Consider the following 21,269-nt stretch of genomic DNA (forward strand, 5'->3'; position numbering starts at 1 on the left):
CTTTTTTGAATGCAGATTATAACTACATTATCTTATGTTTACGACTGGGAGTAAATTAAATTCTATAGTTAATATTATAATTAGTGTAGACTATTATTTTATATGATTAGATTAATAAAAAATTAAGACACCTTAGACTTATGCGCGCATTTAAGTAAATGCTCTTTTTTTAACAGGAGGCTAATGGGTAGAAGGCTCACCTGATGCTAAGTGATACCGCCGGCCACCGACCTTCACATTGCCAGAAGACTTGCAACTGCGTTGTACGAGTGTGATAGTTTTTTGTGTTCTGCCTTGACGTCCCATGATGAAACTCGGCTTTAGGTGTGAACAACTCCTCTGAACACTCTCCATGGTTAATGCGGTAGAAAGTGCAGAAAGACCTCACATCTCTACGCAACACCAACAAATGAAGCCGCTCGAAAAGTGACTAGTTGCCGACGACTCGAATGACTCTTTGCTAAATACGGTCAAGCAGAAGTTTTCCGATAGACAGTGGTACTGACCCGGTCAGGCATGTCGATTAAGCTGAATCCGAAAGGCAACAGCATGGCACGTAGTACTGACTGATTGCGCTGGTGAAATAACCTCCGTCACATCCTATTTCACCAATGTGCGCTGGGGACATCACATCCTGACGCCGAAATTCTTTGCTCTTAAATTATATACCCGTCTTAATCACAGTTAACGTAATAAAGTCTTAAGTTATACATGTCCTTGACTCAAAAATCGACGACATATGGGATAGAAAGTTAATCACCAATTTGCCTATACAAATATTAATGACATTATATAGTGATGTAATATATCAATGATATTAGAATAGCCGGTAAAATGTTAAGAGACAAATGTGTCTACGACCATACCCGCAGATTAGATACATAAGGTTGTAATAAGAAAAGTCCTCTCAATTTGCTTCAAAGGTTATTATTTTTTGTAGAACCAAATTCCCTTTGACTCACGATTTCTATACACGTGTGTAATATAGTTTAATCTTGCGGCATTTATGGTTGTGGCATGCTCCCTATGCTTGTATTATCCTTCCTTTCACATCAATACCTTATTACCTCCACTTAGTCGTATCCAAGTTTCTGCATGTATTAGATTAACAAACATTCGAAATTTTGCGTGTATGTAACGACTTGTATATCAGTTGGTCCAAGAGCACGGATATCAGCTATTATGCAATTTGCACACAATATCGCACGAACGACAATGTCAATAATGTAATTTTATTGTTGTACGCTATGGTTGAATATATCAATTTACTTTCGCCAAGAAAGACTTCGACAATTTGAAAATTATATTAAATATTAAGTTAAACATATGCCATCAGACACATAAGACATCAGTATGTCTTAAAAAGAAGAGTAATAATCGTTTTTCAATTCTTAACCTTAGGTGATGTACATTATGCATAATCGTGATATTACAAGCAATAACTTAACAAACAATCCGATAAATCTGCCTCGCTAGCCATTACAAAATAAGATTAATAAAAAAATATTTCATAAACAATTCCTGAACTAAGTTTTAGGAATGAAAACAGTGCTCGTTATTCAATAGGTACATGTTTTTGAATTCTAAATGTTTATATTTCACTAGTAATCCCATTATGATTAAAATACTGTATGCATTTTAACACATCTTAATTCATTATTTAAATTACTCGAATCGTACTTTGTAAATAAATATTATTCCCTACAATATACTTATAGACAATGTTGCTCATAGCTTCCTAGAAATTAACCAATGTCCGGTCAAACCTAATTATCTTATTAAACACGTTCAATCAGTTCTTGTGTGTCGCGGGCGTTTTTTTAAATTATCATTAAATATAAATGCGTATCAGAAAATAATGTAAAATCGTTGAAAATTATCTTCTAAGTATGACGTGTGTTTAACCTATTGACAATATATATCTGAAAACTACTTTCTATGTGCAGTCTTGAACGTGATCTTTCCGACTTCAGTGTGGTCAAGCTTTAAAATACTAGTTTGGTGGTAAAATATACTTTAAGGTACGTCAGTTGTTCGTTTAAAAATTATATTCGTATTCATCTTTTAAATATTTTTACGTTTAACGTATTGTTTGTATATCGTCTCATTGTTTTGTTTTAGACGACATTTAATAGAAGACATACATAAAATGTTATTTTTGCATTAATTTCTCTCGCAAATTATTTTTAATAGTTGCTAAGAAAACAGTTTTTAACAGTTGCTGGTATTAGAAATAATTATATATGTAGTTTCTAAATTTAATTTTAGGAATTTATTTTACTATAATACTTTTTATTCTTAAGTAGAATATTATTATGGTGCAGTTTAGTTTTAATATCTTTAATATGCTAGTAAATTAAGGTTAAATTAATAATTATTAATATAATTTTATATATTAATGTTTAAAATAAATAAATAAAAATGACAAAAAAATAAGTATTAATATATAAAATAGTAGTGAAACCTTATAGCTTATGATTGTTGACTTTAATTTAAAATCGGTAATGTATTGTTAATTTCTATTTTTGCATATAGTAATTATTTAAACATGTTTAAACGTTACGTTTGCTTTTTTTATAAACCAACAGATAGCATTTGCGTTAATAATTATAATAAATTATACAAATATTATTAAGGACATTAGCTGCTTACCTAATATGTGAAACGCTAATGAATATTTTATTTACATTTCCTTCTATCGCTAAGTCCTCATTTTCCTGGTTTATTTAGTCACTCAATTTAAAACGTCAAACTCTGAATTCTCTTTACTTTTAATGGCGGTTGCAACAATTTTGAAAATCGAACACGCAAAAAACCTTCTTCTTAACGTTTTTCATTTTATTACATTTTTTAAAACACTTATAGTATAATAGTGTTACTTCATTTCGATAAAATTAATTAACTCAGTAACACTTTAATTTACTTTTTTGGACGTCACGTAAGGCTCAGTCAACATTTACTATTACTTACTAAAACTATTAACGTATAAATTAGATGCTTGCATTATACCCGTAATGTTGGCGTATATATATCCTTTCTTTTAGAATGTAGTGAAATGAAAATATGAAATTTATGAAAATGATAAAATCTCCTGATAAAAAATACATGTTTCTTTATCAATACAGTCAAAATATGTTAGAACGATATCGAAAGGACTACTCCTATTTGGTCGTAAAAACCGATACTCGAAACAGCCGATGACGTTGTTATTAAGTTTATTTTGGTCAATATATGTTGTGTTGATCTAAAAGATGTCGTCGTAAACGGTTTTAATGTTTTTACTTTCCATTTACATAAAATGTGTCCTTTTTAAAGTGAATTTCAGAAATTCAGGGTTCTACGTTAATATAACTTTAATTTCGTTGACGTTAAGATAAAAATGTAACATTATTTGGACGGTTCATCTGGAATTACTGAGCCCAATTTTTAAAAAAAATCTAGGATCGAAGGCTTACATTACTCCTAATTGGTATATTTGTTTGTGATACCTAATTGTTCCTGTTTCTACTCAAACTTGTCCGCGCATTTATCTTCTAGTATATAAAAATAACAATACAGTACGAGCATTTTTATTATGACGTAATCAAAGTCGAAATGTAGTCATCGCATAAAACTGTGTATTGTTACATACCACGAGTAGCCAGTTCGCGGTTGACATTACCATTAGAAAGAGGTCGTCTATATTTTTTAATTCAATTATCTCGGGTTCGCAAGGATTATAGTGCTACCGTGTATTATGTTGGTTCGAGACAACGGAGCTAGTATAAATCGAATAAATCAGTAAGTACTAAGAATGCGTACTTCTGTTTTCATTATTATACAATCGTTAATCGGTGGAAGATCCCGCGCATTGCTTAACACGAATCCATCATTAGTTAGCCTAGTAAAATAATTTTGGGTAATAAAACAAATATCAATACCGTATTTCTAATATTATTTTTAAAGAATTTAATTAAAATACGATAAAACTTTCTACGTATCCAACGATATGTTGATCGATCGATTTTAATAGAAAATAAACAGCGATGGTTATAATATTTATTTTGAATATAATAATAATACATAATTATCATAAGTCTCATTTATTCCTTGAAACATTCTTACATATTTACAAAAGATACACACACTTCGAAATTTATACAAAAATAACAATATTTTTTTCGTGGATCTCTTAAAGAATATTGGCTTCATACAACTGGCTCCTTTCTCTATCATGCATTTTTTCTATAAATTATATCAATCTTCCCCACCATCTTCATTCAGCTTCAGTCACAGTTCTTTTCCTCTTTTCCACCTTGTTACTCTGTTTGTCCATCTGTCAATGTTTATAAGGGTGGCCCGCCCATTTCCACTTAAGTTTTTTTCATTGGGATAGTGCATCAATAATTTTCGTTATCTTTGTATCTGTACTTCTTATCTTGTCTATTTCGTTTTAATATAGTACACTACGTTCAATTCCCCGTTGCCCAGTTACCACTTATAATATATTGATATCAATTGTATTTTGAAACGGGATCTTTTATTGCATTACACTGAACATACATTAAATTCGCACAAAGTACATTCGTGACGATTATCCATTATTTTATAGTCCACTAAAGGGTAATAAAATATTATTGCCGATACATACACAATACATATTGAATTAACTTTATATTTCATATTACATTTTTTCATATTTGTCAATAAATAAAATGTCTCGCTCGCAGTACATTTCCTCAATATTGAATATTTGCGCACAGGCTGACCTTTCCACTATCGATCTTTGTTGATTGTCATCATCTGATCACGCCACTCTCGCGCATGTGACGACTCGGACAATAGCACTTGCCCATGGCCTATGGCCTGTGAAACAGTTCGCTTCAGTCATCTATCTCAGTATTTCATTGCAGTGTTTTGGGTATGGTATTTTAATATGTTCGTAATTTTGTTTCGTGCAGATTTTTATATAGTTTATTTTAAGTGAATTAAAATAAGAAAGAAAATATTTATTCTGATCAATTGTATAATTTTAAAAAGATATTATAATAGAACACTCTAAAAAGATGTTGTCTATATTAGTCCTCAATTTATGATAATTCAACTGTTTTATAAGAAGACTTCTATAAGGTGTACGAGCTAGTCACAGCCATTTTCTTATACGTATTATTTTCTGCTGTCTCTAAGTCATCAGTCAGATCAACGTCGCCTACGCAGTTAAATATCCTAATAAGTATTAAAACGTAGTTGCATGTAAATAATCATTATCCTGCCCATCAAGTAAATAGTTTTAATGCTTAATCATGTGGTTAAAGTGAGTCACTTTAGTATTACTTCAATTTCCCGTCATTTACTTTAATGGAACTCAATTTTGACAGCATTTTCGAATAATTTAAATAAAACCTAATCCCGTATGTACCAAAGACAACGTTTTCATCTTCAGATATTTGTATTTCTTTAATTAATTAAATATTGTAGATAATACATTTGCTTCTTCCCGAGGAGAGAGCACTAGCAGAACTCAAGGAGTTTAATTTAATTTAACTGCTTCAGTATAATGCTTTGGTAAAAATACGTATATTGCATATCGTGATATATTTGTATGAAGATATATACGCTTAATTGATTATTTATGCTTCAGTAGATATTCTACACTTTGAAAGAAGGGAAGAGCTTTGAAAACTAGCTATACCAATACCATTGATTTGAATATTTTATGATAATTCGTGCATTTACTTTGTGAATAATGTATTTTCTCTGGAGATGTTATTACTTGTACTGTTGTAACTTTTAACGTTTTTCCGTCTACTAGTTAGTCGATGTATAATAATAAAGTCATTCTTCTCTTCAGTAATAAGTATTAAAAACCTTGTATTGTCATCTCTCAGGCGCAATCTGTTTGTTCTTAAACGGTTACCACCAATTCCTTGAAACTATATAGCTGATGTTTGTGGTCCCGGTGCAATTTGTGGTCTTTATCGTGAATATTATCTCATATTTGTACACTTAGTAACTGGATGTTGTATTTGTTTTGTAATACCTTTCTGATAAATTGTTTTCGTTCCGTTCTGGCCTTGGCCTTCGACATCTCGGCTCTTTACTAAAATTACAGAATAATTAGCAATTGTGATTTTGTAAGGAAAACAACGTTTACGGTAATATTATTTGAACATAATATAGGTACGACTAATAATATATCACCGACCTCCACAATCTTATCAATGTTGTTGTTTTTACCACTAAATATAATACGTTTCGTAATCTGATATTGATAAAACAAAGCCAGGTTAAGCTAACTTTTATATAAGCATTAAATATATTTTTTATATCTGTATGTATAGTCTGGGTTTATCGTCCCCCCAAATTTCACCTAAAACATGTTGTTCTTCTTGTTTTATATGAATTCATGTATCCCTATTATTGAAAAGAACAATATTGACTATTGTCACAAGACATTCATTATCATGACACATGACACTATAAATTAGTAACTACTTTCATCAAATTGTACCTATTTTTAAATAAACTATTCCTGGATATTTTAAAATTAAAAATATCGTTGAAATCAGTATTGGACATTGCTTAATATTACAACGATTTTATCTCCTTTTTAATTATTAAAACTGAGCTATTTAAAAAGGTAGTCAAGTTCAAACGACTACGTTTATAAAATCAGTTTTTTTGCCTTTAAAAACGTTTCTTTAACTAAGTGCCGCGTAACTTTCATCGAATACACTAGAACATTTAAATAATCAATAATATTTTTACACGCGTATATTGCAATAATAAAAACATTATCACTCAGTTACCCACAATGTTATGAAATTCTCATTTTTATCATATGGTTTAATGAGTCAATAAATTTAACAAAAACTCGACGTATACGTAAAAGTCTGGAAGAAGGTACCGGAACCACCTGTTTTCCAACCAGCTTCCTTCTCTTATTTCTTTTATACTTTTCTATGCGTTTGTTTGGTTTTTCTTCGAAATAAATATATTTAATAACAATACGATATTTATTTTAAAAAGTATTTATATATTATGGAGCAGTGATAGCCTAGTGGCTTCAGCGTGCGATTCTCATCCCTGAGGTCGTAGGTTCGATCCCTGGCTATGCACCAATGGATTTTCTTTCTATGTGCAAATTTAACATAAGTTCGAACGGTGAAGGAAAACATCGTGAGGAAACCGGCTTGCGTTAGACCCAAAAAGTCGACGGCCTGCGTCAGGCACAGAAGGCTGATCACCTACTTGCCTATTCGATTAAAAAAATATCATGAAGTAGATACAGAAATCTGAGGCCCAGACCTAAAAAAGGTTGTAGCGCCATTGATTATTATTTACATATTCTATATATAGACGTACATTTTATATACATAAATAACTTTATGTAATGGAATATTTTTTGTGACCTAATCGTTAACCCGTCTATTATTTAGTTCACATATATTATTCAATTTAATCTGTAATACAATAAGTCTGGCCTAACTCTGAAGTTTTTTCACCGAAAATCAAATTTATGTCTACTATCCGTTGTATCATCTGGCTTTTATTCTTATACATTATTGGGTGTCGTCGTTCATATCTTAATAAACGATTATCTAGTTGATAAAAGAGCTTGGATTAGTGCTAGACAGGCTGGTTCTTATTTTAAAATAAGTGTTGTGGCGAATGGCAGTGGCATGATATTTCGGCACCACTTGTTGTCTTGTGATTCTTTTTTTTTTGTCTTTTGCGGACTGTATCTCCCTCTGTTTTGGTTTCTTTGTGTTTGCCATAGTCATTATTTATGATGATTTGATATCATAAAAGAGTACCGAGAGTTTTGTATGCTGACTTTTTCTCTCAGCCTACGCCCTCTGTCTTCTTTGCCGATGAATAGGGACGTCTACCGATACAAATTTAATGAAGTGGAATAGTGATATTCCATAATAAACATATTTTATTTTTATAAAATTATAAATTGTAACTGGCCATAATATTGTTGTTGAATCAACTTTTAATAATATGTCAATCAGCGGTCGGGTCCACCGGCAGTATCTAACGTCAATCTGACATGAGTTCTATGTCACTCCAGCGTTCATTTCCGACCTTTTTTTGTATAATAACGGAAATAACTTAATTATACATTATTTATGAGCAGTAGCAGCGTATGTCTCTAATAACTAATCTCGTGTGCTTCAATTGATGTTCTATGTACGCATTTAACACTCGCTCGTATGGTGAAGAAAAACATCGTGAGGAAATCGTCAACTTCTGCGTCGACTTGCCTTATGAATACAGCAAATGTTCACGAAACATACAGAAATATGAGGTCCTGACCTAAACGGTAGTGCCTGGTGTTTATAGATTATTATTATTGTTGACTTCTCTATACATATACATATATTTAATAGGGTTACAATAAAAAAACATGACTAGGTGTCGATGAGATGCCACGCGAAACTCAGAGTATATTTCTTAAACAGTATGTAATAAATGTTTAGTGTGTTTGTGTACTTTGTTAGTGAGTTCTAGTTAATGGAAGTAGTAATAGTATGAAAATACAAGTAAATTGTGTAATAGTGTCGTTAGTTGTGTCTAATTGCACATTTGGGAGGCATTCAGTTAACAAAGTTCCTTCCTTCCTATTAAATTTGCCTATTACAAAGTGACGGTAACTTTCTAGCACAACAAATTAATTAATTACGTAATTTGTATTTGGGATATTAACTTTTTTTTATAAGCCATTATTGTTTTATAAATATAATTTAGCTTTATTAATATGTAACTACATATGTTTTTAGGGATAGGACTAAAAGACAATCTACTTTCCAGGAAAAATATTAATTTATTCGTAATAAAAGACATATGCTTAGTGGGGCCGTTATTGATCCAGTTTACTTTTAATAATAATTTGTTCAAGGGAGGTTGTTTAAAAGGTGACATGGCGCAGAAAAATTTCTGCATCGGTACTTTTTATTATTGACCTGTGTTAATATACTTTACCTTCGAATCATATTATAATGCAGAGTTATTCAAATTCAAAATTATTTAATAATTTAGGTTACACAATGTACACTTATGAACGTCAATAAAGAAATAATTAATAAATACTTCTAATTATACAATTACTGCCACTTCTCAACTCAAGGGTGTAGAACGGACGAGAAGAACTGTCAATAAGCTCTCCGCCACTCTTGTTGATCGCTAGTGATTTGGTTGAAGGCCGAAATCAGAAACTTCATGTTTGAATAAATTATTTTAGTTTATTAAAGTCCATTGGTCGAGGAAAATGTCAAAAACCTGATTACAAATGATTGCCTGAATAACATAAAGAATATATGTATACATTATAAAATAAAGCTGTAAAACAAAATCGTATTTCTCGGTTACTTTCAATAAAAGAAAGCTTTAATTCCTGTAGCAGGTGTTGCTAATGGTAACAAATGAAGCCACTTTAAGGAAAACAATTTTCATCAATCTTTATTCTTAACTTTCCAACCAGGAAAGACATTTTACAGGACCTACCAAAAATTGTTTGAGGTTATAAGTTTTCTATAATACCGAGTATTCCGTGTTGTACATCTTACATTACCTTGTGAGATATTACATTTATTCCCACTAGCCTCACTGAATATCAGCTAATTACAACACATAATAAATTTACACCGCGCTTTTCTTCTTGTTATTTACTTTCTATCTATGTAATCTATAATTATTTGTACTTTTTATATTTTATGGGTGTGTGTGTGTCAATAAATGTCTTTTTAATATTATACACGAACAAATCCAAATAAACATGTAAGGGTTCTCTCTTCTGGGTGGCTCACCAGTACCAGCTTCTTCCACTTGACCGTATTCAACCAAAAACAATTCGAATCGTCGACGACCAGTTACTTTCCGACCGGCTTGGTCCCTCTCCCTGTCTCTGGTCTGGTTTATATGGGGTCTCTCTGTATCTTCACCCGCAACCGAGTTTCATCATCGGTCGTCGAGGCGGAATACAAAATTCCACCCGTTCCAACTCGACTTATGGTCCTTCAAGATAAGAGCGTATCTGCAAATTCCTAAGAGGCTGATAACGAACTTGCGAGCCTCCTGGCAATAAGAGTTATCCACTTTACATCGTACCCGGGCAAGGGGCAAATGCCTGTATGTTTATAGTAATAAAAAACGGTGGTCTTACAATTGAATATGTATTATTTTATATATTTGGGGGTAAATTCTTCTATTTTAAGCAACTATCGAGATTGGTCATCGGTCTTATCACCTGAATACCAGTTTCGCGATTTAGGTAAAGTTTTGTAACGGCATAGTTTTCTCTGCATGTAATGAAGGTCTGACTTCCACAGACATGCATCGTTTATGTGCTTCTAAAATTACATAACATAGTTTAGAGCGTGTGATGTTATCGCCAAACTGATATCGTAATGCGTTAAATTTTATATTTTAAAGATATGAAAATAAAGATAAAAGAAAATTGAATACCTTTTGAAGCTTCTAGTTTGAGAGGGATATTTATAAATCAAATTTTATTATTAAATGCTTAGTTTAAGTTAAGAACTTACGATATCCTTTATCTAAGTTTTTAATTTAATAATGATATAAAAGTATGTCATTGAGTAAATTAATCATCTTACAGATATATCCATTATCCATAATTACTTATCATATACTATCTAAAATATCACTTTTATCTAAGAAATCCTAAACGGTATGTAATTTTATCGTAATATATAATAATCATGCTCAAAATATAATGTATAGTAAAATTTATAGCTTTATATTATAAACGGTGATCTTTTTGTCAGTGGATTATCTGGATGCCATAGATCTTTTCTGTAAAATATAAAATTTCGATCATTATTTCAAAATCACCAAATTCCAAAAAAAATCACAAGTCAGAAATAATTAAGATTTTTTTCTAGTACTATATGTCCGTACATTATTAAGTGTTAGTAAACCATATGACACAAAGGTAGAGAGGCGTAAACTTGTATTGAAAATTTCACTCAAACGAATTTCATATAAATAAATCGGGCTAAAGTAACCTTCACACCCTAGAAGTACTATATATTATATGTATAAGTTCAGCAGTCAATATTTAACATATCAGTCAACGGCAGACTGGTAACATGAGCACAGTATTAAATATAATTAATTAAAATACATAATAATTCAACACTACAAGATCAAAGCAACATAAACATAATAATGGTATTTTATTGCAGGAACATGCCACCCCATCAACAGACATCATCTTGGGTGCTATACGAGTCGGATGCAAGTAAAGAAACCCCGGTGGTGCCGCCCTCTGCAGAACAACGGAAATGGCAGGTCGTCTGGAGAAACGTGATTTTGTTCGCGTTGCTACATATAGGTGGCGTGTATGGCGCTTACCTATTTCTTTTTAAAGCAATGTGGGCTACACGAACATTTGGTAAGAATTTTATTAGAATATGAACTTTCGAAAAAATTGTGGCGGTATAATCCTTGATCTTGGAACTACATTCTTCTCTTCTGTAGCTTTGATCATTATTCTTTATAAGCAAGTAGGTGATCAGCCTTCTATGCCCAACACCCCGTGTGTTTCCCCCATCTACTTTTGGTTTCATCATTCATGCTTGACGTATCAGCTAGTAATAATTGCGCATATTAATAGAAAATCAATGTGTTGCCGGGGGCTCAAACACAGCCTCAGGATGGTAAATCGCGCACCTAGCGACAAGACAACTCCACTACATTGAATAACAAGGTTTATTTAATCATTTTCGAAGTACGTAATTCAAATGTTAATTATTATCACTCGTACTTTTTGTAATGAACAAAGGAATTTATTTTCGGTAAATTGTATATTTTTCAAGGCTGTTCAACCGTGGAAGGGAAATTAACGGGAAATTGCTTGGATAAAAGAAATTAAATAGTTCTATCTATTGTTGTAAATAGGTTGTTTATGAATTGTCCTTGGCAGTGGACCACTATACGTATAAATTCATGTATAGACTGCAAGTTTAGCTCGTAATAGTAAGGGGACTGCGATTGATTTGATTAAAAAATGATCTTATTATATAATATAAATTACGATAGTTTTAATATCCTAAATTGCACGGAAAAAGAAAGAATAAACAAAGGACTAGGATTTGGTTACTTTGATTATTTGTATCGGCAAGTAGACTCGAAGTATCGGAAAAATCTCTTTCAGAACTCATTTATTCGATGGTAATTGTACTTGCGCTACACTTTCAGGGCTGTCTGTTAAGTTAGTTACGAGTTTTAAAGAAACATCGAGATATTGTTTAAATATACAATTACGAACATAAGTTACTCTTCTTTTATCTCCTTCCGAAGGTTGGCGATCATCAATTCTACTTTAATTGTGGATGTTGCACTTATTACAATGACTTGGTATAAGGTTTTCCAAGCAAAACTTGCGTCTGCGGCTAGGTCTCTTCCTACCTGTTTCAACTAATCATACAAGGCACTGTGCCTTCGGGGCTCGTATTAATTAATTAAAATAGTAAATCTAACGCCCCAGAAAATTAATTTTACTTATTAAAGAGTAGGTTTTTGTTTTTAAGCCAAGTAACTATAAAATTATCTTATAGCTTATATATTACCTAGGTAACACTAAAAATGTTTAGAAAGTGAAAAACTGCTTAATGTAGAAAGTTGCCAATACTCTTATTGTTTTTCGAAGTAATCTCCGTTCTTCTCTACACATCGTCGCATTCGATGGAACTACTGAGAAAAGGAGTGGGCCCATTCTTTCTTAGGGGTCTCTTCTATGGCATTTTCGTACGCTTTCACCTCATCTTCAGGTATCATAGTTAAAGTATGGGGAATCCATCTAGTAAAAAGCTTCCTGACGCCTAAATATTCGTGTAATATTTTTTGAACTTGACTCATACCAATGCCTAGGCTTGCTCGTATCTGCTGATAGGGCACTCTCTTATCTTCCTCTATCATGCGTCGCACAGCACTGAAAGACGTTAAAAAGACGTCCCTCATACAGATCATCATTGAGCTTTCCATGCTAAACTTGTGAAATCAATTGTAAGTAGTGGCACGAGATGGGGCTTGATTAAGAAATTCTAATCGGAACCTATCATAGCTTTGTTGTTGAGTAAGCCCACAACGAAAGTCATAATAAATCATTTACCGAAAACTTTCTCGCGTTAGATTCAATTTCACGTGTAATAAGAGTTTTAGATTTGCCGCCAATTCACCAAAACAAATTACTAACGAGGGCAATGTACTACATTAGGATACCAAAGAGTTCTAAAATTGAAATTCAAAAAGTTATCATTAGCAATGTTTCTAACAGGCCAGTTCTAAACGTTTTCAGTGTTACCCACGTATAACTCTTGCTTGTTTAAATTATTGTGAAAAGTATGTTTTATACATTATATAAAAAAATAATTGGTTTGTTTTACAATAATAACGTCCATACACAATCGCCGGGATTGTTTTCATTAAAAGTTTTATCGTCCATAAAAGGGAATGAAGTCTTAGTTGATTGGTTTATTCTTGTCTTTGTTACAGAGAAAAATAAATGGAAATTGTACTGTAAAATATTTAATTACTTGTCTAATATCTTCTACCAAAATAAATATGTTTCGTGTATAAATCTAAAAAACCTAATTTATTCTACACGATATAAAATAAACCACAGAATTACAGTGGCACTGATTTCTGTGTTAAAAAATATTTGTAACGTGTTGTAAAGAGACCATTATATCTTAGCAAGCTGAAAAATTGTCCATAAGCAATCAATTAAAATGTCTAGGGTCAAATATTCTTCTATTATTAATAATAATATTTTATTTAGAACGACACACATAAACATAGATCATTTTACTAACTAGATATTAGAAGGTTGAAAAATCCTATCCTGATATTTGGATCTTATTTGACTTCTGCAGTTCTGTTTGCCAGACGGCACAGGCCTCCTCCAACCTTTTCCATTCATATCTTTCTTGGGCCACTCTATTCCACATCACTCCTACCACTTGTCTGATGTCGTCTTCCCATATTTTTTGTGGTCTTCCTCTACTCCTTTTCTCTTCCCTAAGGTACCATCGTGTCACAATTTTACTCTATTTGTCTTTCTTCTTCTTCTTTCTATTAATTCTTCTATTAGTCTAACTAATTACTAATTGATATGAATTTAACTAGAAGTATATTCCAAAAAAGTAGTAAACAAAGCAATCCATACCTTCATATTATATAAAACTCATTAATAGATACCAATATTTCTCAAGGTGGTTAACACTGATAATACTTATCGAAATCAATATTACACTTTTGATCATGATAATTAAAACATTTTAGGGTTCCAAATTTTCATTTATAACCAGTTCCCAAATCAAGAGCATAGAGCGGATGAGAAGAAATGGCTAAAACTATCCACCGCCATGCTAATTTAAATATAACATATAACTGTATTGTATATACTTTATTGAATAAAGCCGATATTTCCATTGACATATAAAAACAAACAAAATTAATACAAAAGAACTTGCGAAATGTGTCAAGAACGAAATACCATTGAAATACTATTGATTAATTTTTTGTCTTTTCTACGATGTTGCAGCGGTGTTCCTATACATTTGTTCTGGTCTGGGGATCACCGCAGGCGCTCACAGGCTCTGGGCACACAAATCCTACAAAGCTCGATTGCCGCTTCGCATTTTGCTCACACTTTTCAACACAATCGCATTTCAGGTAAGTGAATGCTCTTAACTTGATTAACTTGAGTAAATTTATCTCGTTCTTATGACGAACTTGAGGAATATGAGTAGATGTTGAAGAGTTATCACTATCGCTGTAAATATGCATATATAATGTATGTAGAATTTTGATATCTTAAATTATGGTATATTCATTTCATAACTAGTATACATATAGTGTCATAGTTAGCCCATTTTGTATACATTTTACTATTACATAGCAATGGCGCTATATCCTTTTAGGTCTAGGACTCAGATGTCTGTACCTGTTCCATGATAATTTCTAAACGGTAAGTAGGTGTTTAACATTCTGTGTCTAACACACACCGTCGACTAGTTGGGTCTAAGTCAGTCCGATTTCCTTACGATGTTTTCTATCACCGTACGAGCGAGTTATAAATGCACACGTAAACGTTAAGTACATTGGTGCACAGCCGGAGATTGAACTGACGACCTCAGGGATGACAGTCGCACGCTGTTTATCTTCACAGTAAAGCGTTATTAATAAGTCGATATCGTGGGTAGAAAAATAAAAATTCAATATATATCGCGTTAGTATGTAATGAATTATTTATCAAGGTGATTTAACATAAATAAATTTTGCATGTCACCATCAATAATTAATATCGAATTTTAAATTAAATTTATATTTATTAGGTAATGTCGTCGTTACTAATAGAGCATCTGTTTACTGTTATAAAACTAAAGAGTTGTTTGCCAGATCGCGCTACTCTCATTATTTTGTTTAGTATAATCCAAATTATTTTTTGTGTGATTTTTTTTTATCTAGGAAAGTTTTCCTATCTAGAAATCTTCAAACTGCGAGGCACAGCTAGCATTAAGATACGGAGTATGGACAGATTTAGGAAAAGTCTTTTAATAGTGTTGTAAATGCAAAAAAAGTTTCGATGTCATATGGAGTTTAGCCGTAATAAAACATCGAGAATCAATAATAAGAAAATTGCCTGAATTCCAATATCCTATCGATGGGATAGCTACATTTAGTGATTGTAATCAGGGAGATCCGTTAATTTGCTGACAGGACAAAGGAGAAATCTCTACCGGGAAGTAATCTATAGGTTATAGTTTTGTGTTTCCAATAACAATATATGGTCAGATTCTAGATGGCTTACTTGCTTTTTCGTTTTTAAAATATCCTAATAATTCGCAGTTAGTATACATTTAGAGCGTCCGAATTGATTTAGTAGGTTCGATCTCAAACTGTTCACCAATAGACATCCTGTGTACACGCGCTCGTACGGTGAAGGGATACGTAGTGAGAAAATTTGCTTGAAAAGACTCAAAAAGTCGACGGTGTGTCTGGCTGAAAAGGCTGATGTCTAGAATGATCACAAAACAGATATAGAAATCTGGCTCCCAGGCCTACCTTTGCTTGTGTCCTAACACTATTTAAGAAGAATTTTAGATTACAATAAATAAAAGTTAATGTATGAAAGTGTTGTATTCAGTAAGAAAGAAAGCAAACACTGATATGTATTAATGTTATATGACAAAAACAAACATTTGAGGTGAAACGAAGATTGAAATATGATATTTTATTATTGAATGACAATGCATCATTTATTTCCCTCCGTCTATCAATAAAAACTTTATTATAGGAGACATATTTTCGTCAACATTCACGTCACACCGCGTGATATGCAATAATAAGTTATGAAGGAATATTTTTCTATATATGACATATTCTTATTTTTTCTGAATTATCAACAAGAATTTCAAAATAAACTTTGATTGTATGTAGTGTTTTAAATCTTTAGTCGTAGTAAGACTTACTACGACTAAAGATTAAGTAGTCGCCCTCAATGCAATACATATCATCAATATTTTGGATAAACTGTCGAACTCAAAAACTGTTGAACAGTGTTGGATAAGTGGCTTCAGCGTGCGACTCTCATCCCTTAGCATCAATGGACTTTCTTTCTATGTGCGCATTTAACAGTCGGTCGAACGGTGAACTAAAACATCGTGAGGAAACCGGCTTGCCTTAGCCCCAAAAAGCCGACTGCGTCCGTCAGGCACAGAAGGCTGATCAACTACTTGCCTATTAGACTATCAAATGATCATGAAACAAATACAGAAATCTAAGTCCCAGACTTACCATTGATTTTTTTCGAAAAGCAAGCAAGTTTATTAAAATCCATTGAATCACTGCCAGTATTAAATACGACCTCAGGTTGTCATGTGTAAATAGGCTATATATTGAAAATTATGTACGTGGGTAACACTGAAAATGTTTAGAATTGGCCAGTTAGAATCATTTCTAATGAAAACTTTTTTGAATTTAAATTTTAGAACTCTTTCGTAACCTAATGTAGTATATTGCATTAATTTGTCGTTTGTTTTTGTGTATTGGCGGCAAAACTAAAACTTATTACACGTGAAAATGAACCTAACCCGAGAACATTTTCGGTTAATTATTTATTATGACCTTACTTAACAACAAAGCTATGATAGGCTGCGATTAGCATGTCCTAATGAAGCCCCATCTCGTGCACCATTTACAATTGGTTTAACGAGTTTAAGCGTGGACGTAGCAATCTCAATGATGATCCGCGTGAGGAACACAGTGAACTATCAGCAGATACAGACAAGCCTGGGCATTGGTATCAGTCCAGTTCAAAAAATATTACACAAACATTTAATCGTCAGGAAGCTTTGTACCAGATGGATTTCCTATACTTTAACCGACGGCCTTCGTATGGACTCGTGAATAAATATTTGACTATGCTATGCAGGCAGGTGTCGAGGTAATGAGTCATCCGCCTTACAGTTCTCACCTGGCGACCTGTGACTTTCATTTATACCCAAGAACGAGGTGTAGAGAGGAACGGAGATTACTTCGAAAAACAATAAAAGTATTGCTAACTTTTTACATTAAGCCGTTTTTCATTATCTAAACATTTTCAGTGTTACCTTGGTATAATGTTCTAGATTTGTTGTTAATATGCAAATATGATCTTTTCCCATTTTCAGTGAGGTTTCGAATTCGTAGTCGTGGTCAGTTTTAAAAATTGTATTTTCTGTCCTTTATCTAATCTCAGACAGAAACAGCTCTCAACAGACTAGACACAGGCTTTCTACAAAATATATTAGCCTGTACATGAGCCTTCTAAATTACAACAATTTATCCATTAAGTAATTACAATATAACGTACGCATCACTGACCCTTTATATCAATAAAATTGATGACATTTACTTTCATTTCCATAATTTTCCTATACTATTTAGGTTAATTACTTTATACTTAATTTTCTGGTTCTATGTATCTAAATGAAGCACTCATTAGCCTTACCATTTATCTAAATTAATGTTATAAAGAAGAAAGATTGTATTTTTGATATTTCCAACAAATTAACACAAAAATCAATTTCTAAAATTTTGTTCATCGTTAGTATATATCTTTACTTTACTTTATATCTAACGTAAGAGTAACATAGGCTATATTTATTTTCAAAATATATTTATAATAGAGCCGTGTGAAGGGACCATTCGATTTCCTTTAAATCATTGGTGTAGGAACTTTGTAGGGTAACTCAAGCTAAAAATATATTTTGTTTCATCAGGATTCTGCACTAGACTGGGCGCGGGACCACCGAATGCACCATAAATATTCAGAGACAGATGCAGATCCACATAACGCTACCCGAGGCTTTTTCTTCTCACACGTAGGATGGCTTCTGGTTAGGAAGCATCCAGAGATCAAAGCCAAGGGACACACGATTGACATGAGCGATCTAAAGGCTGATCCGATACTGCGATTCCAGAAAAAGTGAGTGATCTGTTTTCATAATAGTTTATGTTTAGAACTAAACACTTTGATTGTTAACAAAACGTTAAAATTAACATATTTTACGTATCGTTTAAACTTAAAAAAAATGTATGCATGTACTAGTCCACATATGAAGGTAGTGAAATTTCTTTATGACCTTATTTTTCGAAAAATTGATCTCTTAACTTAACTGAATAGAAATTGGTTTAATAAAGTTAAATTAGATATAGTGTAACAAAAGGCTTTTATTATCATAGACATGAATACAAATAATACAATTATTTCATTTTACCTTATTACTACTAAGATTATTACAGAATTTCATTAATTGTAAAATAATTATTACTATCGTTATTATATATTTATATTATTAATGGCTCGAATCTCTTCGAATCAACCGTGGTAGGGAGAATAAAAATATGGCGCGCAACGGAAAATGTGATGCGTAACCGAAAAATGTGACGGTAATTTTTTTCCAACGCCGATAAAGAAGTTTCACTTCAAAAATAACGAATTTAATCTTTCTACAGCAGTAACTTTGTCTAGTGTATGGCGTGTCTGTACATTTACTTGTTTATGCAACTACTAAACGGGTTTTATTCGTTAAAATAATTGAGTTTCTCTTAAGATATATATTCAGATATTTATAGTTAAAAATTGCACAAGTTTGCACTAAAAGCTTACCGGCAGGACAACGTAAAAATCCTGTCTCTACAATCAGCAACAATATAAGTCAATTAAATTATTCAAGTCCAAAAAAAAATCCACGGTCTAAATCGCGGCCAACGAACTAGATACAATTTTATCGTATAAAATTGCGCAGCTTGAGTTGTTTGTCTATCGTAAACAGAACAAATTTTCTTATGATATTAATATAAGGTTAACGTATAAAGAAAATTAAGGATATCCGATAAAACAATGTTTTGGAAATGTTTGGATTTTCCATAACTTGATTGTGCCTGAGGTGAAAAAGTGCTACGGGTTTACCTACGTTTTAAAAGAACATGGGCCATTAACTCATTTGAGGTTAGGAAACTGTAAACACAAATTATATTTGTATCTTATTTCGAACGCTGTCAGATATGATCCATTGTTAATAATTAATATTCTAATATATTATGTTGGAGCTGACCGCAACGTATTAAACGTCGGACCATTACAAATTACGTAATATTGATATTATATTCGAAGATAGGTACTGAAGAAGCAAAGTGAAATAATAAAGAATATATAAATATTATTTATTATATGGACAGTAATTTTCAATTGTATCTAAATTGTTTATGTTTAATAATTTCGATATATATAAACAAAGTATTTTCTAAAGTTTAGCAATAAAGATTTAATTGTTTAGATTTTGTATACATCCTACAACTAACTCGCGTGTGCGAACATTTTTTTACAGTTAGCAAGAAAGATTTACAATTTCATACAAAAATGTTTTCACAGTTTCGTACAGCTACTGCCATTACATTTTTATTTTGTGTAAATATATTATAATATACGTCCTCAACTAAGTATACTAGTTGATTAAGTAATCAGATAGAGTCAAGGAAATAATCACGTATCAATAACCATGACAACAAAAACAGTATCTTCTAAGTACTTGTTTCATAATAGTTTCAAAAGTACTTATGAATAAAATTCAAAAAAACTAATGTGTGGCTTTCTTACAGACACTACATGATCCTGATGCCAATAGCCTGTTTCTTAATGCCCACCTACGTTCCTACAATGTGGGGCGAAACACTGTGGAACGCTTACTTCGTCTGCTCTATTTTCCGCTACGTATATGTACTGAACGTGACCTGGCTGGTAAATTCTGCTGCTCATAAATGGGGCAGCAAGCCTTACGATAAAAATATCAACCCCGTAGAAACTAAACCTGTCTCTTTGGTCGTGTTAGGCGAAGGATTTCACAATTATCACCACGTCTTCCCTTGGGATTATAAGACAGCTGAACTTGGAAACTATTCCTTGAACATTACAAAGCTTTTCATCGATACTATGGCGAAAATTGGATGGGCTTATGACCTCAAAACTGTATCCACTGAAGTTATTGAAAAAAGAGTTAAGAGGACTGGAGATGGGTCACACGAAGAATGGGGTTACGAGGACCTTCCTGGTGTGCAAGAAAAAGTTTGTCAGGACTAGTAAATTCATCTAATTCTTTTTACTTTCCAAATTAGGATATTGATGGTATTAGGTTTTAAGACATGAAAAATCTATAACTAAAGGTATAAAAACCAAAAATAACAAATTATTTTAACTAGTTTTTTAGGTCTTTTGTTCCTCTTTCTAATCTATATTTAATGTAGTCCGTGAGGATTTGTGATATAGCTATTTATTTTAGATATATTAATTGTTTGTGTAAGATTATTGATATTTTTGTAATGTGAAAAGACTTTTAGATTCGTAAAATAAAATGTACAGTAAATTGGTAAATTTTATTTTTATCCAATATGTAATAAAGCTAATGAAGCATCCCCTTTTGTGTATGGAAATATTCGAAATTAGTAAATCAAACCTATAATCACTTATAGTGTAAAAATATATGATTTCTATACAAGTTCATGGAGTTGGTGGATATAATATATAAAAAGCACATAGCATATATGTTATAAAATATTGTCCTATGATACGTCTGTATCTCGGTTCGTATACTGAAGGGATTTCAGTATACGAAATCGTCAAGATTCACGGGTACGGGCAAAACCAGGATGGGTTAGTAAATAAATATAACCTTAAATTGTAGATTTTTTTTATATTTTCTACGCAATAACAGCAA

The 21,269-nt window shown here is 32.1% G+C and overlaps 1 protein-coding gene across 3 annotated transcripts; it reads left to right on the top strand.

The window, feature by feature from the left end:
- Positions 1-1,902: 1,902 nt before the first annotated feature.
- LOC123717514 (acyl-CoA Delta-9 desaturase-like) lies at positions 1,903-20,912 on the top strand. Of its 3 annotated transcripts, none has more exons than XM_045673553.1 (5): positions 1,903-2,021; positions 11,193-11,401; positions 14,555-14,685; positions 18,276-18,481; positions 20,158-20,912. In XM_045673553.1, the coding sequence occupies exons 2-5, from the start codon at positions 11,197-11,199 to the stop codon at positions 20,633-20,635; spliced, it is 1,020 nt and encodes a 339-aa protein (XP_045529509.1). In that variant the 5' UTR covers positions 1,903-2,021; positions 11,193-11,196; the 3' UTR covers positions 20,636-20,912. The 3 variants fall into 3 exon arrangements, with proteins under 3 accessions (XP_045529509.1, XP_045529500.1, XP_045529518.1); XM_045673544.1 differs by lacking the exon at positions 1,903-2,021 and adding an exon at positions 3,626-3,780; XM_045673562.1 differs by lacking the exon at positions 1,903-2,021 and adding an exon at positions 4,797-4,900.
- The last annotated feature ends 357 nt before the right edge of the window (positions 20,913-21,269 follow it).

The sequence above is a fragment of the Pieris brassicae genome, chromosome 2 (genome assembly GCF_905147105.1).
Source record: "Pieris brassicae chromosome 2, ilPieBrab1.1, whole genome shotgun sequence".
NCBI lineage: Eukaryota > Metazoa > Arthropoda > Insecta > Lepidoptera > Pieridae > Pieris > Pieris brassicae.